This window comes from Elgaria multicarinata, chromosome 1 (assembly GCF_023053635.1).
Source record: "Elgaria multicarinata webbii isolate HBS135686 ecotype San Diego chromosome 1, rElgMul1.1.pri, whole genome shotgun sequence".
Lineage (NCBI taxonomy): Eukaryota > Metazoa > Chordata > Lepidosauria > Squamata > Anguidae > Elgaria > Elgaria multicarinata.
The window spans coordinates 177,148,432-177,172,751 of NC_086171.1; the positions used below are offsets into that span (position 1 = coordinate 177,148,432).

A 24,320-nucleotide genomic window follows, 5' to 3' on the forward strand; every position below is an offset into this window, starting at 1 on the left:
GAAAAGCCCTACAACTCCCAGCATGCCGCAGCGCCGGCTGTGGCATGCTGGGAGTTGTAGGACATTCTTCTTCTAAACATGAATATGGTTGTGATGTTTCGGCCTACAGGTCTGTAGGAGGGAGATTTTGCCTAGCCAGATGGCTCCATAGTGGGGAAAGAGAGATTCAGTGGAAGCCGTGATACCTTAAAGGGGGCTGTTATATGACCTTGATAGAATCTTGTCCCCACAACATCTGGCCTAGGAGGCATGTGATTCATTCTATTTCGTAGTTGGGGAACTGAGCTGCACAGATATCAACTTGTTTTGAGTTCCTCTAAAATCAACCATTCCAGAGAATGCATGGCACAGCCCAAGTGGAATTCCAACTGCGTCAAACTCCTTCAAGGTCACCATTTCTCCCTGCAAACAATATGGCTGAAATTATTTTGTGGATTAACAAATGAACAATTGATTCTTAACTACTGACCTAATTCAGCACAGGGAAAAGAGGGAAATAGTGCATTCAGAGCAGGGTGTACTAACCGGTTGCAACAAGAGACACCTGGTAAAAGGGCCCAAACCTTATTCAGACTGTTCTTTAAAAAATCAGCAATGCAAAGTCAAAGATAAAATTATTACATAGGATGCAATTCCCTCTCCAGCTCAGGGCCGGCCCTACCATTAGGCAAAGTGAGGCAGCCACCACAAGCAGCAGATGTTGATCAGGGGGTGGGCAGCTGATCCATTCCTGTTGAGCCCCTACAACATGGATAGGATCAGGCCATGCAAGTAATTCTTCATGGGTAAATGCACCAAAGGGGAAAGAGGGCATATACTGGATCTTACAGCTCATGCTATCTCTGGCCCTCCTGAATTCTGCCCCCCTGAATTCTTTGGGGTTTGGGGGTCCATATCTTTGGACTCGTGGGAAGAAGAGGCAGGTATAATAGTAGTGTGGATGAGGGTGTGGAGGGTACCCTCAGGTAGCAAAATGTATTTAGCCGGCCTTGTTCCAGCTGTTACTTTGTCCTCCACTCTATTCACCTCCCATGGCCACTTTATTCCTTGCTATCCAAAAGTTGACTTTTCAAAACACTGCTCCCCTTGACAGAAGCAATAACGCAGCCACAAGCCCTACAGCACCTGGGTGAGTGTGTCGTGCTGTCTCGGGATCTGCAGCCAGAGCACAGCAGTGGGTGTGTGCACAGACCTAGACAGAAGGCTGTATATCCAGTCTAGCCAAGGGCGTGTCGGCTCACTCACACACAGGAGAGCCGAGTGTGGGGAAAGAGCAGCTGTCGGCAGAGGGACGTATGGCAAGGAGGGCTCCCTGACACCCGACATCACATCAAGCATTTTTGCTGCTGCAGTTTCTGTTTTTGAAGTTCCCAAGGAGAGACAGGTGATATCCCCATCTCTGCAATCATGCTTCACTCTCCAGCTCCGCTGAAAACAGCCCTGGCGTATGAGTGCTTCCAGGATCAGGCCAACTCTACTCTAGCATTGCCCTCGGATCACAAGCTGAAAACGAGGGGGACAGGGAAGCAGAGGGTCGAGGAGCAGGTGATGATGACGGTGAAACGGCAGAAGCAAAAGTCCTCCCTTTCATCAGCGTCCAATGCAGCGGGCCTCTCCAACCGAGGTGAGTTCCTACCACTGCTCTGAATGGCAAGGGGTGCTCTCTGCACATGCTCAATTTGCCACTACTGTGGTCAGTGGCTCCATCAGGTGCCTCTGCGAGCTTAAGAATAGGTGGCATCGATTGGACATTGTCTACTTTAAGTGTCTGTATTTGGTTCTATCTGCAGGGTTCTGTTGTATCACGGAAACTTTGCAATGTGGGATTTGGGGATCCCAGTCTTGATACTTCTGCAGTTTAGCCGTGATAATTCTGAAAAAAATCAAAGGACTTTGATTTGGAGTATGTGGGTTGATTTGGAATGGTGGAGGTGGAGCGGGCAAAAGCGTATATGTTTTTGGCTTGAGACAGAAGGCTGGAGCCAGGCGGGTTCTGGCCCAATTCATTCTTAAGGTTCTGTGATTCTATTGTGGTTCTGTTAATTGGTGTAAATGACAGGCCCAGCCCAGCCAGAGTTAAGCACTTTTAAATCCCCCTGACTTTAATGACAGTGTGAAGTATTCCCATTAGTCAAGCACTTCTCATTAAAATCAGTGGATTTATAAAGTACAAGTTCACTGAAATCCAAGTGTTTGGTCTTATCTGGATTTTCAACTGGATTTTCTAAGCCTGGGAAAGTTGAACAGTTGAAATTAATGCATGCCCATTGAAGTGCTATTGTGACTGTCAAACTGTGTTATTACTTATTTCTGCTGTCAGTCTACATGTTCTGTAACTTCACAAGTTTTTATTTTACAGTCTTGTGTCAACTTTTGATCTTGGGGTGGGGGAAAGCGTATTATCCCACAGACGCACAATTAGTCAACGTCTGCAGCTTTGTGCTTTGTGTGTGACTGTACCTTAGGATTATTAACCAAACATGAAAATCTGGCTTCTATGTCCCCAATTATTGACTGTTACAGAAAAATGGGATCTTTAAAATCTAATTTTGGAGCACTGCCTCCTATTATTTGAAGCTGTGAAGTTTTGTGATTGCAAGCAGATGATGATGATGCAGTGAATTTGTCTGCTGAAACCAAATTTATAAATCTTCTTTAGATTTTCATGACTCAGGTCTTTAAGAATTTATGCTTCCAACTACTCACAACAGATTATGAGAAGCAACGATATGAATTAAGAACACTAACATGAAGCAGCATGTTAGACAGTTGTATGTAACATCCCTGGTGACCCTTAGAAATAGATAGTAAGGCGTGCTACTTTTTTCAGTAAGGCAGGACTGTTGGTGGGAAAATGCTGAAGATTTGTAACTCTTCCCTAAATGTGGTTAGTCTGTCCTCTGTATCTCAAACTTGAGAATCTGCTGTATATCAGACCTAGGGCCTTGTAAATTTAAATTCATTTCGAAACAAAAGAATAAGAGTCAACGCGTTAGCTTTTAAGGGATGTAGATGAACCTCTTTTTAGCATTGTTTTCTATATGATACTTAAAATCCAAGACTTGCATGAATGAAACAGCACAGGTTAGCTTCTATGTAAGCCGATCGGCAAATTGGGAAACCCTTCTTAGAAAGGCAAAAACATTTGCTTATGGTCACTCAGGAGAGCTATCCAGAACTGAGTACAATAAGCCTGCTCATGTCTTGTAGTTGTAACCCCAAAGAATCCTTCCTGGATAAAATAAGTTGAATGTTTTTTCTTCATTGTTGGATATGATACAACAGTGTGTTCCCTGTGACCCAAAACTTCCACATCAAATGTTCTTGCTCCTCTTTAAGCAAGATCTGCCATGGATCAAGAATTTTGTGGCTGGTTAAGTGTTGTTAGAAAGTGGCTTAGCCAATTTTCAGGAAAGCGGGGGTTTTTTATTCAAGAGCTAATTATGTCATTTTGTGGTCTGGCTTTCATTGTTGGAATAGTGATGAAGACCGCCGAGTGTTTTGTTTTTCTTGAACGATAAGATTTATTTATTTTATTTACAATGATTTCTAGGCTGCTTTTAAGGGAAGACCCCTTCCGAGAGAGGATTCTGGAAAGTGATGATATAACAATAAATAAATTGATACTAAAGAGGGAAATAAAGATTTGGATTTTTCTGCCTCTTAGGTGCCATTTTGCATTTGACTTTCTCACATTGGAGAAATTGGGTAAAAAAAAAAAGTGTGCCTTTCTTGATGTAAGCACCAAGGAGACGAGACCTGCACGTTTACCTACAGTGAAATAGAATCAAACATGGTCATTTATACTACAACATTTTCCCAACAAATATATTGATCCCCAGATTGGAGATGCAATAACTATCCTTCAGAAGCTTGAGGTATTTGATTGTCTCTGAAAGGCTTGTATGAGTCTGATTAGTCTGTGAGATGCCATAGTGGGTGGCAGCAGACTGGATCAAAGATCAGACTCTCTCAGCATTGGCTTTGGGTGGCAGGGAGGCCCCCGAAAAGCCTAGCTTTTGAGGTCATGCTCATCTTAGATCAAAGCTGGGCATGGCACTTAGTTTTGTGTCTCTTGCCCCACCTTTTTTGAAATGAAACACGGGCTTGAAAGGCTACAGCTAGGAGCAGAAGAGTGTCAGAGAAAGGTGCTGCTTAACACACCATCATAAGTCTGCTTAGATTGTACTGTAGATAGGAGGGGTATAAATTGAAATAAGATGCTAAAAATTGCTCTCAAAGATGCTTTCCAACCCAATGAGAAAAAAAATATAAGGGAAAGGATATCCTAAAACCACTACACTGGAAAATATAGAGAACACCTGTATCTTTTTTCTTCTGCTTCCAGACATAGCTTTCCATGATGGCTTTTCATTTCTAAGCAGGGCCATCATCAGGGATCATCAGGTTCTTGGGCACCTGCTGAGGCCCACCCCAATTGAGGGGTGGGCCTCAGATCCCTGGAACCTCCAGTTCTGCTTCTGCTCCTCCTTAATGTCACTGCCTGTACAGTTTCCCTCTCCAACCAAACATGCAAGCAATGACAAGAATAAGGAGCTGAACCCTGGCTCTTTCTGCCTTTGGGCAGCAGTGGAGATTGGGGGCAGAGGGAGAGGACAAGTGAGTGGGCAGTGGTATGGCAGTGGTGAGGAAGCGGTTGGCACTTTTTCTAAGAGAAACACCAAAGAAACAGAACTGTGTACCATGTTTAGAATATGTGTTTAGAAGAATCTTCCAAGATATCAATATAGCCACAACTGGGTTTTTTTAAAAAATAAAATAAAAATAAACCAAGTCTATGATTTACTGTTCTGTAAACTAGGTCCACCACCCTTCTATTAATGAAGGCTGTGGAGAATGCAAGATTCCTAGGACTCACAAGGCTGACAATATCTACCAAAAGTAGATGTACCTTCCCAAGATGGTATCAAATGTATCACTTTGAAATGTCAAAATGTTGACATTTCATTTTTAAATATGTCTCAACAAGTGCATTACTTACAAATTTATTTTGAGCAGTGACCCCAAACCTTTTATTTCTATTATGGGTGGACAGATAAATTCTATTTCCAGTCCTGTCAGTTTCACATGTGTTCATCATAGGTCCATTCTGTTGTGTTTTCTGTGAATTAAAATACACACACACACACACACACGTGCATTTCCTGCCCCTCCTTAACTACACATCTTTGTCAGCCAAGAACTCCATCACAAAATTTGAAGCACTGCGCAATCTAAACCTTAACTGCATTCTGATGTGTGTATTAATCCAGGAAGTGCAATTTAAGGCAGGATCTCCACTACTGCTTTAAAACAGTTTATAACAGTAGTGACAACTGTTGTGGCCCAGGACACCCTCCATGTAGTTTGCAAACCGTTTTCAAGGTGTCCTATCCTGCTTGGTATAGATCTGGCCTAGGTCAGTTCAGTTTAAAATGTAGGCTGAATGAAATTCTTCAGCATCCTTAATTTCTATCATTTTCATTAAAATGAATGAAATAGTTGATCAATCACAAGATCAGTATTTCCATTTGGAAGCACTAAAATATCATTCTTTTTAAAAGACAGCCATCTACTTTCTACCTCATATTAAAGCTCCTTCTGCAGTTGTAGAATAACATCGTGGATTTTCTGTTCCAGAGAGAAAAAGTGAAACCTGTGAGTTGATCTTTAGTTATGGAAATAGCTCAGGAAACACCCGAATATATGTCTTTTTAAAACATCAAGATACTAAGCCTACAAGTCCTTTTCAAATTAATTGTGCATTACAAATGTGTGATTTATGGCAGGATAGCATGTATGTAAGCTTCATAAAGCTGTTGCACAACTAAAGGGATTCTCAAAAAAAAAAAACTCTGCTGTCTGAGCAGCAATAAGTAACTGAAACCAGATGGTAATCTCTTTAGAGTTCTGATGGAACTTAGATATGTAATTGCAGAGAAACAGCCATTTTGGGCAGCCTGCCTGAATGAAAAGTTGCTTATATAATGCCAGTATGTAAAAGAGGTACAATCAAATAAGCCTAAATTGAGCATCTATCATCATGGTAAAAATTATAGCAAGAAACAGAATAAACATAGGTGGCTGACGGTTTTATAAAAGGACATAATGCAGTCTATAAATGTTCCTCTTCAATGGACAGATTAATAGAGGGTAATAAAGTCATTCCATCATACTTGTGTTTTCAGAAAGTTATCATAAGCTCAACAGACTTTTAAGGACATTTTAGTAGTGCCTGGACAACGGAGACATTTGTGCATCATCTATCACCTAGAATGCTTCCAGATGGATGGCTCCGAGCAATGCCAATCAAAAGGCTTTGTAGAACTAATCCATCTTTCTCTCCTTAAGATGTTTTCTCTGGTGTGGAAAAAGATAGAAGTACTGGGGAAACATAGGAAGGTTACAAGTAGAAGATGACGCTGTATGGAGACCATATAAAATTCCATGAATTTTGCGATTTCACAATAACCTCATCTGGAAGCACCCTTAGTCATTACAAACAAGAATCAGAAATTGAGGAATGCCTCAAGATACTCAATAATATCTGTCTCGTTCAACACATTCTGAAAACAAGAAAGGTTGGGAAAATGAGGGGGAGGAGGAAAGTCCACGAAATAAAACTATTCATGAAACACAGCACCAATTATGATACTTTTAACGAAGGGCTCACAAATTGCCAGCTGGCTGACAGTACAATAGCAGGCAAGATAACTGCAATGTACTAAGTACATGGTATGAGGAAAGATCTAAAATATATCATCATGATTGGTTTTAAATTAGGTTTAATTTTTGTGTATAGTTTGTGGAACAAAGTAAGATAGTTGTATGCTCTTTGGATAAAGTATGAATTAGCCCTCTGTATATAGGTCAATATGTGCATTTAGATGGGGAACATGGGACCCTCCAGATTTTGCTGGACTACCATTCTCATCATTCCTGATGAGAATTTGCCATGCAGACTGGGACACATGGGACTTGGAGTCCAACAATATCTGGAGGACTATCAGTTTCCCACCACTAATTTAGACAAATTCATGACATAACCTCTTTCTGTCTGTCTGTCTGCCTTTCTTTCTTTCTTTCTTTCTTTCTTTCTTTCTTTGCATTACAGTAAATAAAAAAATACCTTAGGTGCAAAATAAAATGTAAAACCATAAAATTAAATGCAGCATAAAATACAACATGATCCAAAATGTGCAGCAACCCCCAAATTTAAAACATAGACTTTAACGTTGAGATGCCCAACTCAAATCTGTTATTTAAAAGGTCTGGATGAATAGGAACGTCTTCACCTGGTGCCAAAAAGATCGTAAGAATAGCACCAGGTGAATCTGTCTAGGAAGGTTACTACATGCTCAGGTGGAACCACCAAAAGGACCCTCTTCCTGGTGGATATTCACCTCACTTCACTCAGACACACTCAGAAGACACACTCAGGCCCTTCCTACACCGGCCTTTTCCCCCGGGATCATCCCTGGATCATCCCTTTGCATCCAAATGACGCATAGGGGATCCCAGGAGCAGGGAGTGATGATCCCTCCATTTCCCCAGGATAACTGAGACCTCTGTTATCCCGGTTTTACCCGTGGTCCTGGGACGATCCCAAGGACTGCAGGCAGTGTTGGCGCCTGTCCCGTCTTCTTCCCTCCTCCCCGCAAGTAGCGGGGGTCAGCAGAGTGAAGTAGCTTGGATGGGAGGAGTCCAGGGCCATCAGGGGTGGGGTGGGGAGTGAGATCGGTGATTTTTTTTTACTTTTTTGTACTTTGTGCTGAAGCGCAAGTGTGTTCCAGCTCCTGTTTTTTGGATTTTTTAAAAATAGTCGGTACAACATCCCTCCTCCCATCCGGGATGTCGTGCTTCTGTTTAGACACACAGGGACGATCCTGGAAGCAGGTAAGTCCGGGATTGCCCCCCCTCCCTCCCTCTACACCAGCCTCAGAGTAGGGCATCTGAAGAAGATCTTATGGTTCAGGTAGATAAATATGGGAGAACCCATTTAGGATGTTAAAAGTGAAAACCAGCACTTTAAATTGGACCTAGAAATGAACCAGAAGCCAGTGCAACTGAGAAAGCATAAACACATCAAACCATACAGTTGCATTGTTGTATATGTTGCCATATTCTGTGGTACCAGTTGCTATGCTCTAGCCATAAACTATTCAGAGTTATGGAGTATGAAATGGCTGGGCCATTATATCCAAAACCCAAAGGAAGATGTAGCATTAAAGTGCAGATTAGCTCTGTGTCACACAATTTTCACAAATTAATAGCTTTTCCTTATAAGCGAAAATGTGAGCAGGATCTTTTACCCCAGCAAGATGAAAAGCAAGATGCTGGGGATATTTATTTATTTATTTATTGCCTTTTTATACTGCCCAATAGCCGAAGCTCCTTGGGCGGTTCACAAAAATTAAAACCATTCAAAGTGTAAAACAAACAGTATAAAAACATGATATAAAATACAATATAAAAGCACAACCAGGATAAAAATCAGCAGCGGTGCAGGAATACAAATTTAAAATACAAACTTAAAACAGCAAAGTTAAAATTAAATTGATAAACTGTTAAAATGCTGAGAGAATAAAAAAGGTCTTCACCTGGCGTCTGAAAGAATATAGTGTAGGTGCCAGGTGAACCTCCTTAGGGAGCTCATTCCACAGCCGGGGTGCCACAGCAGAGAAGGCCCTCCTCCTGGTAGCCACCTGCCTTACCTCCTTTGGCAGGGGCTCACAGAGAAGGACCCCTGAGGACGACCTTAGGGTTTGGGCAGGTACATATAGGAGGAGGTGTTCCTTCAGATAGCCCGGCCCCAAGCCGTTTAGGGCTTTAAATGTTAATACCAGCACTTTGAATCGGGCCCGGACCTGGACTGGCAGCCTGTGAAGTTGGAAAAGGACTGGCGAGATGTGGTCTCATTGGCCAGTCCCTGTTAGTAAACATGCTGCCCTGTTTTGTACCAGTTGAAGTTTCTGGACCATTTTCAAAGGCAGCCCTACATACAACACATTGCATTCATCCAAACGAGGGGTTATGAGAGCATGGATAACTAGCTAGGTTATGTTGTAAGAACTTCAGGCAGTCAACAAACTGGAATTAAATAATTCAGAACACTTGGGCCTTACAAAACCCAATCATGATCAGCTAATAACAAAAATGAACTCCAGTAATGCGTAGAAAGGTGAAGTGTGGCAATGAGTGAACTTCCAGATACATGCCCTTTCCTTTCTCCCAGTACTCTACGATTCCTGGACACCAGAACTTCTGCCATAATCTTATCTGTATGGTTTTGCTTTCCATTTCAAAGATTAGACTAGCTTGCTGGTTAGCCAGTCCAAAGCAGTAAGATTGCTGCAAAGCATATACACGCAGAGGTTCTGCCAATTTTGGTTTTCAAAAATTCCGGCACCTTGGGCTAATTGCCTCTGGGAGTGGAGAGTTACTTTCTCCCAATAATGATTTTTCCCCCAATTAAAGGGATCAAAGTGTGGTAAAGCTGCTAAATTTGAAGGTCATCCTTCTCATTCTGCTGCATGGGGCCCTGGGCATCTTGCCCTGCGTGCAATACTACACTGGCTGAGAGGTGGGGTGAGAAAACAACAACAACCAGGAAGCAGTTGATCAAGTTAGTGGAAAGGCCTTGAGCTCTTCTCTGGGCTGGCTTTCTCAGCTGAGTGGTGGTGACAAACCGTACAGGCTGAGCATAGGCACCCTTCCAAATGGCAACTGTCATCTCCATGCACTTGTTATTAAGGGTCAAATCCCTGCATCAGTTTTCCCAAACCAGGTGCCCTCCAGATGTTTTGGACTACATCTCCCAGCATTCCTGCCCATTAACTATGTTGGCTGGGGCTGATGGGAATTGAAGTCCAACACATCTGGAGGGCACCAAGTTGAGGATGGCTGCCCTACAGGATGCTTCAAAACTGGCATGTATTCTCATTCACAGTGCATTCTTTTGTTGCACACGTGTGTTGGAGGAACATTTAGCACAAATGGCTCTGCATGATTCCCCCTTCCAGTTTTGGCATTTTTCAGTTAAGAACATAAGAAAACCCAAGGGGCCATCTAGTACAGCATTCTGTTTACATTGTGTCCAAAGAGTGCAGCAGGACCCTCCTATCCATATTTCCCAGCAACTGATTTACATAGGTATATTGACCCTGATGTTGGAGGTAGCTTATAGCCATCAGGACTAGCCATGGCATTGATAGCCTTATCCTCCACGAATATGTCCTTTTAAAGCCATTCAAATTGGTGGCCATCAATGTGTTGTGGAAATGAATTTCAGTTTATGCGCTGTGCAAAGTACTTCCTTCTGGCAGGCCCTGTAAAATCCGGGTGTTCAGCAATCTTAGGGTGCTTTATTCATTTTAGTGGAGGGGGCTGCTCTGTCCATTAATCTCTTTCCACTTATAGAGTTGCACTGTTCCATTGAAGAGTGAAGAATCTTCTGGAACATCTGTGTGTATATCACAGCTCCTGTTTCAAAAGTGATTATAGGATCTGGGTTAACAGATTTTGAATAATTGTCTTGGGCTGCTAGTTGCACCAAAAATGAACATAAGAAAAGTGATTTCAACTTTATAAATCTATTCATGTAATTCTGTTTAGCAGTATCTGAGGCCAGATCTACACCAAGCAGGATATAGCACTATGAAAGCGGTATATGGAATGTGTCAATAGGCCTCAACAGTTATTAGTGCACTTCAATACTGCTATAAAGCAGTAGTGTGGCTCCTGCCTCATATATACTGCTTTCATAGTGGAATATCCTGCTTGGTGTAGATCTGGCTTCTGTGGGGAAAAAGGGCCTACCTTGTTGCTACCTTGGAAGTAGATTATTGTCACAGAACTATTGCAGGTAGAGTGACAGCATAGTTTCGCCTGTGAGCGCTCGGAAACCTTCAGGTATGTGTGAGACCTGTTGGATTACATGTGGGGACCTGATGAAATGAACAGGAAGACCAGTGAATAATTACAGTATGCTTGTAAAGGAAGCATTTACGCTACCTTGTAAAATTATTCCCAGTGGACTAAAGCAAAGAAATGTGTAAGTGTAGTTTGTCAAGTCAGCCTATTTATCTAATATCTGTCACTTAAGAGACTCACGTGAGGAAAAATGCCATTTTGAACACTGCCCCTCCAGTCCTCCTCACTTCCCACAGAAGCAATGCACTGCAGTATTGAATTTATATTAGAGAAATTGGCGAGTGGGGATCACATTCAGATAATGCACCGAGCCACTAAGTATCAAAACTGTAACACTGGGAACCCAAGAGAGCGCCATGACTTGTCATTCCCCTACGAGTGTAATGTTGCCCATTTGTGTAGCAGCAAGCTGGAGAAGAGAGCTCAGAACAGCATTTTGACCTCACAACCATTGTGTGAGATAGGCCAGGGTACCGGTAAGAGATGGCAATTAGCTGAAGGACTAAGTTAGCTTGCTGGCTTAGCACCATTTCATGTTTTATGTCACAATTGTGTTCAATATAGCTCTACCAGTGTTTGCTATGTAAATAGCTAAAGTGTGATGGAGGTACATTCCTCTAAGCCCTTGGGGACATGTTTCAGGGAGCTGCAAGGGGATATGGGTCCTCATCATGTGTGCATTGTGTAGCTGTAGGCATACATTTCACCTTCACACTTCATGTGTTTACTGTAGCAAACACGATGCTAACCTCAGTGCGTCCTAGATAAACACAGTTGCCACATAAATTGTGAAGCTGGCCCAATTTGGACCTTTTGTTTATTTTATTATGTTTCTATCCCACCTTTCATCCATCTTCTCAAGGCAGCTTACATGCCCAAAGACAGACCTGCTAAGCTTGAGCAAGGTTGTGGCATTATGTGCTCTCAGACCATGCCGCTCTCCAGATATCTTTGACTGCAACTTCCATCATCCTCACCCAAGCAGCTAGGGAGGATGGGGATTGTAGTCCAACACATCTGGAGGGCACCAAGTTGGGGATGTCTGCTCTATGTAGCCATTATCCCAACACAGTCCAAGCACCCAGACTTCTTTTCTCCTTGTAGCACTTCCAGTTTCAAAAGGGGCTTTCCTTAATCTCATGGAGCTAAATAATACACTTGCAAAAACTGATACAAAAGTGCTTAAGGCTGGGGAAACTTGCTAAGCCTGTAATGAAACCCAACCTCTCCTTCCCCGCATTAGGCCGATCTGCTCCAAGTCAGGAGAGTGCTCTAAGCCAGGGAACAACCTCATAGAACAAAAAGTGGCTAGAGGTTTAATTAGTTTTTTTTAATAATAATTATGATTTATCTGGAATACAAGCACACAACTCCCAAGAAACAAAGGGCATGTTTACACTGGGCAATATCCTGGAGATCGTCCCAGGGTTGTCCCTGTGTGTCCACATGACACACAGGGGATCCCAGGAGTAGGGAGGGAAGATCCGTGCATTTCCCTGAGATATTGCCATACCCTTTATTTGCGGCTTTTCCCGCGGTCCCGGGATGATCCCAAGGACCACGGGTAGTGTGGCCCGCCGGCCCAGCTTCTTCCCTGGGAGTAGCAGGGGTCATCTGAGGGAAAGAGCCAGGACAGGAAGAGTCCAGGGCCATCGCGGGGGTGGTGGGGAGCGGGGTTGGGGCTTCTTCTTTTTTACTTACTTTTTCGCTGGAGCGCAAGGGCGCTCCAGCTCCTGTATTCTTAAAAAGAAAAATGGCGGGCGCAACATCCTCCTTCCTCCCTGGACATCGCGCGCCGCATGTGGACGCAGGGGGAGGATCTCGCAATCAGCATATTGCGAGATCCTCCCCCTCCCTCTCGGCACGCCAGGAGGTGTAGACGTGCCCAAAGATAACTGACAGGAAAACACTGTCAACCATCCAGCCCACTCTCCCACCTACAAGGGTGTAGCTGGAGACTCTGGGTGATGTATGGGAGATGGTTCTCTGGACACTTAGCTTGCATCAAGAGCTTGTACACAAGGGCGCTCACACCACAGCACCAAAATATGACACCACTAATAAGCTTTTTATGGATGGCTTCTTAACTCCCCACAAACTTTTGTCATATGTTTGGGATGTAGCCATAAAAAAAGATGTGTGTTTTTCACAATGCATGTTTGAACCATTGTTCCACATTGGATGGGCATTACCAACCGTAATTGGCTTAATTGCGCATCATGTTCCTCATTCAAAAACATAGGCACCTCTATAAAAAGATTATTCACAGAAATTTGAATAATTGCTGTGCATCACATCCACAATTAGCTTAATTGCACAAAAGTTTGTGCATCCAGTCATCAATTTTTCCCTGGACCCAGTGAGAAATTTCTCACACTTGCTCCCTGTTCAGGACACTTATCCGCCACAGTAAAAATATGCTATTTTTTGCATCAGGGGTGTAAAATGGGTTATTTGCAACTTCCTTAGGACTGTCTCATATGTATATAAAGTAAACTTTCATTGTTGTGTGGATAGTTTGACCTTACAGCAGCCAGGAATATATCTTTCTCTTCTAGAAGAATGCTTTTTGTATATGAAATGGCAACTAGTGGTATTAAACAGAGATTAACAGTGCAATCTTCTACATGTCTTCACAAAAGTGACTCCCATGGAGTTCAATGCTTACTCCCAGGTAAGTGGGTATAGTATTGCTGCCTCCACCTCATATTCAGGGTGTCTCCATGCCTCATTTGATTATTAATAATTGAAACTCAGAGGGTATGGCCAACTTTTGGTTTCATGCATACTTCCTTTGATGTATTTGTTGCACACCATTATTGCAAAGTTCTAGGCTAGTTGGGGCATTGGCATAACATATTATGAGAAATCTTATCAATTTTGTGAAATGTGACAGAATATCTTGTGTATATTGAGTTTTAGTGCTTTTTGCTATTTTACTTTGTGTTATTTTATTCTGTGCTATTTGTTTGTTTATTTCATTTCTATATCCCTCACCCTCAATAGCCAAAGCTCTCTGGGTGGTTCACAAAATTTAAACCACAAGGTATAACAGAAAATATAAAATATGGAGGCTTGGAACCACAATATAAAAGTACAACCAGAATAAAACCTAACAGCAATGCTGAGATTTAAAATACAGATTTAAAACAGCAGAACGAAAAGACTAGGATGCTAAAATTCTAAAACACTGGGAAAATAAAAAGGGCTTCACCTGGTACCAAAAGGAGTACAACATAGGAGCCAGGCAAATCTCTCTGGGGCGCTCATTGTACAGCTGAGGGGCCACAACAGAAAAGGCCTTTAATTATTGTTTTATTGTGGTTTTATTTCCCCCCCCCTTTTCCCCCCTTTTCTTTTTGTATACCAGCCAGAGAACTTTGGTTATTGGGCAGTCTGATTTCGTAATACATCAATTCATTGTAAATGCACAAATCAAAACCAGTGGTGAACTTCTAGTGTGTATTGCTGAAAACAACAAAGATGTTTGTGTCACTGCCATCACAGCGCAGTTAGTCTTTAAGGTGCCACAATACTTTTCTTTTTTTTACATGGCCATCCCTCTGTAATTTGTCACATACGGCTGAGACCATCTGTTCATGGAGATGCTTGAGAATTCAAAAAGCTGACTAATTCTTACACCAATAGAATTTGGTCCTATAAAATATAATTGCCTTACCCATTTTTATAGATCCCTCCCCCCTCCGTGGGGAACATCCTGCACACTCACTTACAAACAGTGAGATGTGACAACTGATCCCAGGCTTCACTCACCAAATCTTGTGTTTGATCCTTATTACTCAGGAAGGGCAGGCACCTATAACTTTGGTGTAAATCACCTCTAATCTAAAGTGCTTTTCCCTCCCTTAAATCAGACCTGAGTGTTTACTGCTGATGCATCCAATGTCAGTGAATGTTTTGGAGGACAAAAGATTTCTCATCATTTTAGACATCTGTTTATATTCTGTTGCCTTCTCAATTTGATTTTAAAGATTTGACAGCTTAGAACTGATCTTTGTTGTTGAAGATGGTAAACAAGGCTTTTGTCACTATTTGTACACTATGTAAACATTCAAAGGGAAGTCAAGTGAGGGTTTCCTCATAGGGCTTTATAAACGAGGGCAGTTGGAAAAGTTTCCATGAAAGGAATGGTTCCGTTTGTGAGAGAACAATGAGCATCATCAGATGAGTGTGTTATTGTCTGCTCATTACTCCCCACTTATGGATGTCCCTAGGTCGTTTTGATGATGACGTCCATCTCTCATGTATCTCCCACTCCTTCTTGCCTTCTTTCCATCACAAAATAGACCCTTTTAAATGCTTTTTTTTTAAAAAAAATGTGCTGCCATTTCCTGCTGTATGCAGGGAAAGTGGTGCGATAAAAATGGCCATTGAATGGGTCACGTGGTCACTGTTTACTTCCTCTTTCTTCCCCTGTGTGAAGAAAGAGGAAGTATTGTGGGACAGAAGCGTGGGGGAAAGCAACGGTAAGGAAATGCGATCCTCCCCCCACCCTGTCTGATGATTCTCAATGTATACTATCATGCTGATCTATGTTGCAAATTAAGGGAACAGTCATATTATCCTTGCTCATACTGAATATTTATGTTAGTGGAACAACAGTTAGGAGTACTGTTTAACCTGTTATGGGGGATTTGGGGGAGCTGTAAAATGGCCAGAAATCGTATCTCCCAGCAAAAATACAAATAGTATATGGATTGCAGAATATCCTCTTGACAGCCCTGCTTGTAAAGTTGGAATTTATATATTAGAGGTGATATGAGAAATCTCCCTTGGCATTATATTATGACGTTTGCCCGTTAATTTGACATTTTTGTCATCAGGCCAGCTTTTCAGCTGAAATGATGTTGTACACAAATCAAAATTTGGTAAGATTGCAGATTAAAATTCAATTTTCTGGATTACATGCATTTTAAAAAAATTGTCTTAACACAAGAGGAGTCAAGTGAACTGAATAGGGAGACATTTTTCTCCCTCTCTCATATTACTAGAAATGAGGCCATCCCATGAAGCTGGTTGGTGAGAGGTTCGGGACAGATAAAAGGAGGTACTTCTTCACACAGAGTATAATTAAACTATGGAATTCAGTACCACAAGATGTAGAGTGATGGCCACCAATTTGGATGGCTTTAAAAGGGGCTGGATACATTCCTAGAAGAGAAGGGTATCAATGGCTACTAGTCCTGATGGCTATGTGCTACACCTAGTATCAGAGACAGTAAGTCCATGTACACCAGTTGCTGGGGAACATGGATGGGAGAGTCCTGCTTATGAGTTCCTGTCCAACAGCTGTTTGGCCACTGGGTGAACAGAATGCTGTACTGGATGAACCCTTGGTCTGATCCAGCATGGCTCTTCTTATGTTCTTGGGCCTGTTCAGACAACACATTAAGCCACTGTTAGGCCACTAACCCTTTTGCAGCAAATGGTTAGTGAACATGTTTAAACCATGGTCATGTAGCCGCCATGGATAGGAATGATTCACATAACATGCTAAGCCATAATGTTTAGTTTGAAATGCTTAATCACCCTGGCTTAGCATGTTGTCTGAACAGGGTCTCCTTGTGTTCTTATGGCTTTCACTTGCCAATTGCTGCTTAGATTTGTGTGTAATGCAGCCATATCCATTAGGAAAGCAGCTTTCTTCTCTTTCATGTCCACTGACCCTATTGCTTTTTAATTTCCGAAGAAGGGGGAGAGAGATTTATCTCCCTGAGAGCAAAGTGCTCCACTTGAATCAGTGTCTGGAGCTCAACTTTTTCACACCTAATACTCTTGCTCTGCTTGCAGGTTCCATGTATGATGGCCTGGCTGATGGTTACAACTATGGAACAGCCCGTGGTAGCTACTATGCCAAAACCCACATAGGAAACAACAACTGGGGCCATTCGGTAAGGTTTTCTCTTAGACCCTTTTTTGTGATGTTGGGAGCCAATGGTGGGGTCTTCTGTTATAAAGCACCCCTTAAAGCAGGAATGTTGAACCTCAGGTCCATGGGCCAAATCCAGTCCTCTGGGGTTCCTTAGCTGGCCATGCCTCCTATCCTTGGCCCAAAGCCTGTTCCTCCATCCTTTGATGTTTTCCTGGCTCCTTGACATTCTGAAAGGTCAAGTTGCCTTTCCTAAGTGTAGGAAGTGTAGCTGTTACTGTTTCCTGGCAGTAACAGCTTTAAGACAAAGGGCCTGTTCAGACAACACACTAAGCCATGGTTAGGCTGCTAACCCTTTTGCTGCAAACAGTTAGTGAGCATGTTTAAACTGTGGTTATGTAGCCACCATGGATAAGAATGGTTCACATGATACACTAAGCCATAATGTTTAGCTCAGAATGCTTAAACCCCATGGCTTAGTGTGTCATCTGAAAAGGGTCAATATATGCTGGTATGTTTGGTACTCTTAGTATTTTTGGCCAAAGCCACTTTTGCCTTCGGCCCCTTCCCACTGCTGGAATGCGGTCCTCAAGAGCTTTCAGCCCTTGGGCTGAAAAAGCTTTGACCTCCCTGTAATACAATAATTAAGCATGAATCAATACCTGCCATCAAGGAAAAATTTAAGAGAACAATTTTCTGTCTTGGAATCGTAGCTCCTTCAAAACAAGAATGACACATTGCTGTGATGCTATTTGATATGTTGCTCAATCAAGTAATCTAGATTCCAATTATCTACTCAGAAATGCTTAAATTCAGTGAGGTCATTGGAAAAAGGTCCTCTTTAACAGGATCAGGTCCAGCCTGCAATACCATTGCCATGGCCAGAAAAAAATGAGGCTAAATTGTAGTACATGCTTGAGGATGCTTATGCCAACATATTCCTCTGAATCTATATATCTATACAGCATGTCAAAATGCTATAGAATCATAGAATAGTAGAGTTGGAAGGGGCCTTTAAGGCCATCAAGTCCAACTCCCTGCTCAATGAAGGAATCCACCATAAAGCATACCTGGCAGATGGCTGTCCAGCTGCATCTTGAATGCCTCTAGTGTGGGAGAGCACACTATCTCTCTAGGTAATTGTTTCCATTGTCATACTGCTCTAACAGTCAGGAAGTTTTTCCTGATGTCCAGCCAGAATCTGGCTTCCTGCAACTTGAGCCCATTATTCCATGTCCTGAACTCTGGGATGATCGAGAACAGATCCTGGCCCTCCTCTGTGTGACAACCTTTTAAGCCTCACAAATCTTGTGAGGTTTGCTGGAGCCAATCAGAAGCAGTGTTTGAACAGAACAAGTAATATGATTGAGTAGTAATCTCATTACTGGCCTAATCTCATGCGAGCTGGGCGGGTGGCCCAAGGCTGACAGGAACCCCGGGGAGAGGGGGACACTTGCTCCCCTTTCCCCGACCTCCCTGCACCCCCAGGTCTGCCAGATGGCACTGTATCGGTGGCCTCCAAGCAGCCCCTGCCCCCGCAATATTTAATTAATAAACTTTAAGATATGCTACAACAGCGTATGTTACGCCAGGTACAGCTAGTAACCTCATAACTCTTTTAAAGATGGCAACTGCAATATTTATTTATTTATTATTGCATTTATATCCTGCATTTTTTCCTTCAAGGAACCCAAGGCAGCATACATAATTCCCCTCCTCCTCTCCATTTTATCCTCACAACAACCCTGTGAGGTAGGCTGGGCTGAGAGTCTGTGACTGGCCCAAAGTCACCCAGTGGGTTTCCATGGCTGAGTGGGGACTAGAACCTGGATCTCCTGGACTCCCAGTCCAACACTCTAGCCACTACACCACACTGGCTCTACCAGTAGGAGCACTGTGGAGGACAGCTGCTTAATACCTAACCCATGCCCAAAGGAACTGGCCTGGTTTTCTTGCTTTACTCATCACTGGGCATCCTCCTGGCTCAATCCTGAGCCAATCCCTTTCTGCAACCCTGCCCTAGCCCTTAGAAATGTGCAGAGTATTCCCCACCCAGCAGCCTCCCAGCACTGCTGTGAGGAGTCTACCATTCCCATCCTATTAAGATAGGGTGACCATATTTTGGAAACCAAAAAGGAGGACAACATGGCTGCCCCATGGGGGTATGCCCACCAACATGTCCAGCCCCCAAGGGGAATGCTCACCAGCATGTCCAGCCCCCCAAAAGGGGCGTGCCCACCCAAACATGCCCTTGGTCACAGGTCTGATTTCACAGCACACAATTAAGACAAACCTGTTCTACATAACATCTTAATGTTAAAATCACTGGAATAAAGTATAAGTGAGACATTCAATGTATCTGAAATTAACTTCAGTCATTCCTACTTCTGTAGCTTTTGCTGTACGTTGAAGCTTTTGCTACACAGTGTGCTCAGCTACACCAAGCAGGGTATTCCACTATGAAAGTGGTATAGAAAGGCAGGAGCCGCACTATTTCTTTATAGAGGTATTCAACTGCACTGCAGGAGCTACACTACTACTTTATAGTGGTACTGAGGTGCACTGACAACTGTTGGGGCCCATGACACATCTACACCAAGCAGGATATAACACTATGAAAGTGTTATGAAAGTGGTATATGGTATGTGTCATGGGCCCCAACAGTTGTCAGTACACTTCAATACTGCTATAAAGCAGTAGTGTGGCTCCTGGCTTTTCTATACCGCTTTCAAAGTGGAATATCCTGCTTGGTGTAGATGAGCCCTGTGTGTGATACAGTCTTCTCTTCCCTCAAATATCTTTTCTGACTGCAAATCCTTCACTGGATGACCATAGTCTAACCTTTCCTAACATTTAACACTGTTTCCCCATCACCTTACTGCATACTGCTACCACTGAACAAATGAAGCAGTTGACAAGTATACAACAACCAAGCAACCAAACATTCAGAAAGAGTATAAACTATTAGCTTGCAAACGTTAGCCATGGAACAAAATGGATTAAAGCTTGTCTTAGCTTGTTTCAATTTCAACCAGACAGAACAGTCAAAAACAACTGAGAAAAACACACCTACATTGAAATTGCAATACCTAATGACAAAAATGTTGCAGAAAAGAAAAATATACACCACTGGATATGGAAGTTAAAGAACTATGGCAACAGGAAAAACTTACAATTATTTGTTAGTCACATCAGTCACCAGCATGACATCGTGGTTGTTTTTACAGAAAACCTTCAAAAATTAGGCCTACCAAAATACATGCATGCCAACATCCAGAAAGCAGTCATACTTAAAACATGTTCAATAGTCAGGACATTTCTGAATCAGTAAAAGACAACATGACTTGGCAAAGCCCATCATGTTCATCTAGAAAAACCACCACAAGCAAGAAAAGAGAGATAGATGATGATGATGATGATGATGATGATGATGATGATAGCAACCCTGTTAATTTTTAAAAAGTTTCTTTAAGAAGGATGAACAATTGTCAGCCACTGTTACAAAATATACATCATGCCAATTATTGTAAACAAATTGGAAAGGAAGGTCTATGGGTCTAAAATGCATTATTTAATAGGAACATCACCTCCAAATCATCCCCCCAACTCACAGAAAACTACAGCCACCCCCACTACAAACATGCACATGCATTCATTCAGTCAAACAACCAGGCATCCCATTCAGACATCAATACACTCACACTGCCAGAATATGTGTGCGTGCACGCGCACACACACACACAGACTCGGCATCACTCACTCCAAAAGCACACATGCACACATGCATGCACACATGCATTCACTCAAAGACCCCATGCACCCCATGCACCCACACATTCTCTCTCACACACAAACAAACCTCAGTCTTACCTCCTCCTCTATCTTCTCCTCCTCCTCCTTGCTTTTTTTTTGCTTCTTCTTGTTGCTTCTGCTTCTTCTTCTTGCTGCTGCTGCTTCTTCTACTTCTTCTACTTCTTCTGCTTCTTCTTCTTCAGTGCTGGGGGGGTGGGGTGCTGGAGGCTGCATTGCTGGAAGTTCCTGCACGCAGCCCCCAACCACTCACCTCGCTCTCACCGCCCACCCCTCGCAGTGGCCATCTTGAATCTTGCCCGAAGTCACGTGAGATCTCGGCTGTTGGCTGGGTCTCGCAGAGTTCCCAGCCAGCTGCCGAGATCTCGCATGAGTTCGGGCTGCCGCCACTGGCCAGGGAAATTTAGGCCTGGTAAGTTGGGGTTGGGGTTGTTGCGGGCCCAGTAACCACAACCCCAGTATTTTGGGCCCTAAGTCTGGTTCCTCCGGACCCCCAGCTCTCCCAGGAGGTTTCTGGAATTTTCCAGAGGGCATGGGCAGCCTAATTAAGAGGTCATTGCAGAACTAATGCATTTAAGGGCACTTTCCACTACTTTCCTAAGAAAAGAGCTTCTCTTCATTATAATGGTTTTCCTGTCAATGGAGTAAACTGGCTTATTATAGCTGCCGTCCCACTCGCTCTAACTTCAAAACAAAAACTGCAATCCCCTTAAACTAATTAGGATCAGTCAGATGAAGCCCAGGCTAGCGATGGGGAAGAAATTTGTTCAGTTCACATTTTAATACAAACTTACCTAATTTCACAATTTTGTACCAACATGAGAACTGAAACAGTTATCCTTTGAAATCTGCACTTTTCCAAATTTTACAGTGACCTTCTCCAGTCACGAAATACATACAAAAATTCATATACTGCTGGAAAATGCATGTGGATAATGCATTTATTCATGAAAATAATATTAAAATCCATTATATTAGGAAAATTGCTTGCTAAAATGTGTATACTAGGCAAAATTGCTTAGAAAACCAGAATTTCAACATTTGAATGTGTTGTGGTGAACGGGGAGAGATTTAACACATTCTCACTGGTGCAGGCTTGAGGAAAAAGTCACTCTTTGGAAGATACTGACCCCATTCAGAAGACACTTTAAACCATGGCTTTAACCACAGTGGTTAAACCAGAAAGCCAGGCTGTGTTCAGAGACACTTAAAACCACAGCTTTAACCATGGTGAATAAAGCAAAAAGCCTTATTTGCTGTGGGCCGGATCTACACTACTGCTTTAAAGCGCTTTATAACAGTTTTAAAGCGCTTTAACTGCTTTAAAGCGCTATAAAACTGTTGTAAAGTGCTTTAAAGCAATAGTGTAGATCCGGCTGTGGTTAAAGCCATGGTTTAAGGTGTCTGGGCACCTTAACAGGGCACTTCTGAACAGGCCCCATGTTGGCTTTAGGAAGAAATGACCCCCACCCCCCCTGGCCCCAGTGGAAGATTTCCACATAATGCAAATAGCACCTTCAGAGGAAAGATTTTCCTCAGGATTGTACCAGGGGGAGAACCAGTTACATTCCCACTCCGTGCTTACTATGGTTCCAATAACTATGACTCTGTCAACCCCCAGCTGCTGTGATTCACTTTTAAAAAACACACCTAGCACATTAAAAAAAAAGCTACATTTAACGCCATGTCTACTTCGGCCCCACACACAGTCAAGCGGAGGGAATCTCTGAGAGAAAGAGCCTAGCCGGGTCCAGGAAGTGACTGCACATCCCATTGAAAGCACTAGGAGTGTTTCCAGATGAGGCTTTGATGGTGTCATCACCTTGCCTCATTTGTGGAATTTTATGAGGTGCCCAGACATTGTTGTCTTCCACCCCTAGGACTCCCATGCACCCACTGCTTCTTCCATCTTTTTCTTTGCCACAGAAAATCCATCAAGGATGAAAAGATGGAATTGCTATGCAGTGCCCTCTTGATGGTTTGCTCCAGTAGCAATCCATCCACAAACAACTTTAGACCTTCAGCGCCTCACCAGGACTGACATAACGTCTAAAGGCTGGGGAGCTCTACCTCCCATCCTCCTTAAAAGCTTGGTTGCCCAATCCTGCCACCACAGCCAACATAATATGGAAAGATTGTGAGGTAAACTCCACAGACAGCAAACCAATGGTTTGTGTGTAGGTTGTGTGCCTTGGTTACTCTGTGGTCTTAGAAACACCTTACTCACCAATGTAACTGTTAATAAATAAAGATCCTACTTTCTTTTAGTTTACCCTTCATAGCATTGAATGTGAACAGAAATAATTCCCGAACAGGCTGTATATCTATCCTGCATGGAAAAGTAAAGTTATATTATACCTAACGTGGAGTTTGGCTATCAAAGTTGTCAGCCTGATGAAGTGGTTTGTAGTCTACAACATCTGAGGTCACAATAAATCTATTAGTCTTCAAGATGCTACAAGACCATCAGACATTGGGCTTAAAGATTTCTATATAGGGGAGTTTCTGCTCTGTTCTGGATTCAGTTTTGTATATCTTCTTCTGCTGATCCCTTATACAGACATGAGTCACATGTGACCAAAATATTCTTCCTTCATTTATAGAGTAATATACACCCAAATAACAACATAAGAAGAGCCATGCTAGATCAGACCAAGGGCCAATCTAATCCAGCATTCTGTTCACACAGTGGCCAACCAGTTGTCGATCAGGAACCCACAAACAGGATGGGTTCAATATCACCCTCCTGCCCATGTTCCCCAGCAACTGGTATAGATAGGCTTAATGCCTCTGATACTGAAAGGAGCACATAGCCATGAGAACTAGTAGCCATTGATACAAGCAGAGTGTAGTATATGCTTATACACTTCTTCAGCAGGCAGTATAGCCACTAATCCCATATAACATTCCTAGAAACCAGCTATTGCAGACCTGCCATCACCATCTAGTTCCATCTAAACTATTGTCCCAAATTGAACTGTCTTCAAACTGCTACTCTGTCTACTGTTAAGCTAGTGGAATGGCTATCATCATCTCCTTCCATCCACAAGCAACTTTAGACCTTCATCGCCTCACCAGGCCTGACATAATGTCTAAAAGCTGGGGAGCTCCACCTCCCAGACTCCTTAAAAACTTGGTTGCCCAGTCCTATCATCTAATGGGTATTACATTCCAAAACATGGGGAGTGTTTTGCAGCTATCAGGAGAACACCAACAGAGAGAGAGATTTTATGTATTTGTTTATTTATTATTATTTTTTATTCTGCCCAATAGCCAAGGCACAATTAAAATACAAGCATCGGAATAAATTTTAAATGTTAAAAATTTAAAAATGCTATACAAAATCAGATAAGTCCAGTGAAAGCCTCCATGAAAAGGTATGTTTTCATGAGGCGTTTAAAGGATATTACATTTTCCGCCTCCCAAACCACACGAGGGAGGGTTTCCCAGAGGGTGGGTGCCGCTACAGGGGAGGTCTGCCACATATATAGACGCACATTCACAGAGAAAGAGGGATGTCCAAGGTTTTCTTTTCATTACAAATATTTCATTGATTAGTCATAAAGTGACTACTGCTGAAGCTTGTTAAAACTTCTGTAAGTGAGGGAATTTTACAGGCTGGGTAGAAGTCGACTCCTTGCAGAGTACACGCCTAACAATGTGCTATATAAACTCAAAGTAGGAGGTG

General features: G+C 42.7%; 1 protein-coding gene across 1 annotated transcript in view; it reads left to right on the forward strand.

The window, feature by feature from the left end:
* The first annotated feature begins 1,396 nt into the window (after window positions 1-1,396).
* Window positions 1,397-24,320, forward strand: part of PKP1 (plakophilin 1) — a 57,859-nt gene continuing 34,935 nt past the window's right edge. The window contains exons 1-2 of the mRNA XM_063144000.1: window positions 1,397-1,624; window positions 16,744-16,844. Coding sequence (XP_063000070.1) covers window positions 1,408-1,624; window positions 16,744-16,844 — 318 coding nt within the window. The 5' untranslated portion in view covers window positions 1,397-1,407. The remainder of the gene's footprint in view (window positions 1,625-16,743; window positions 16,845-24,320) is intronic.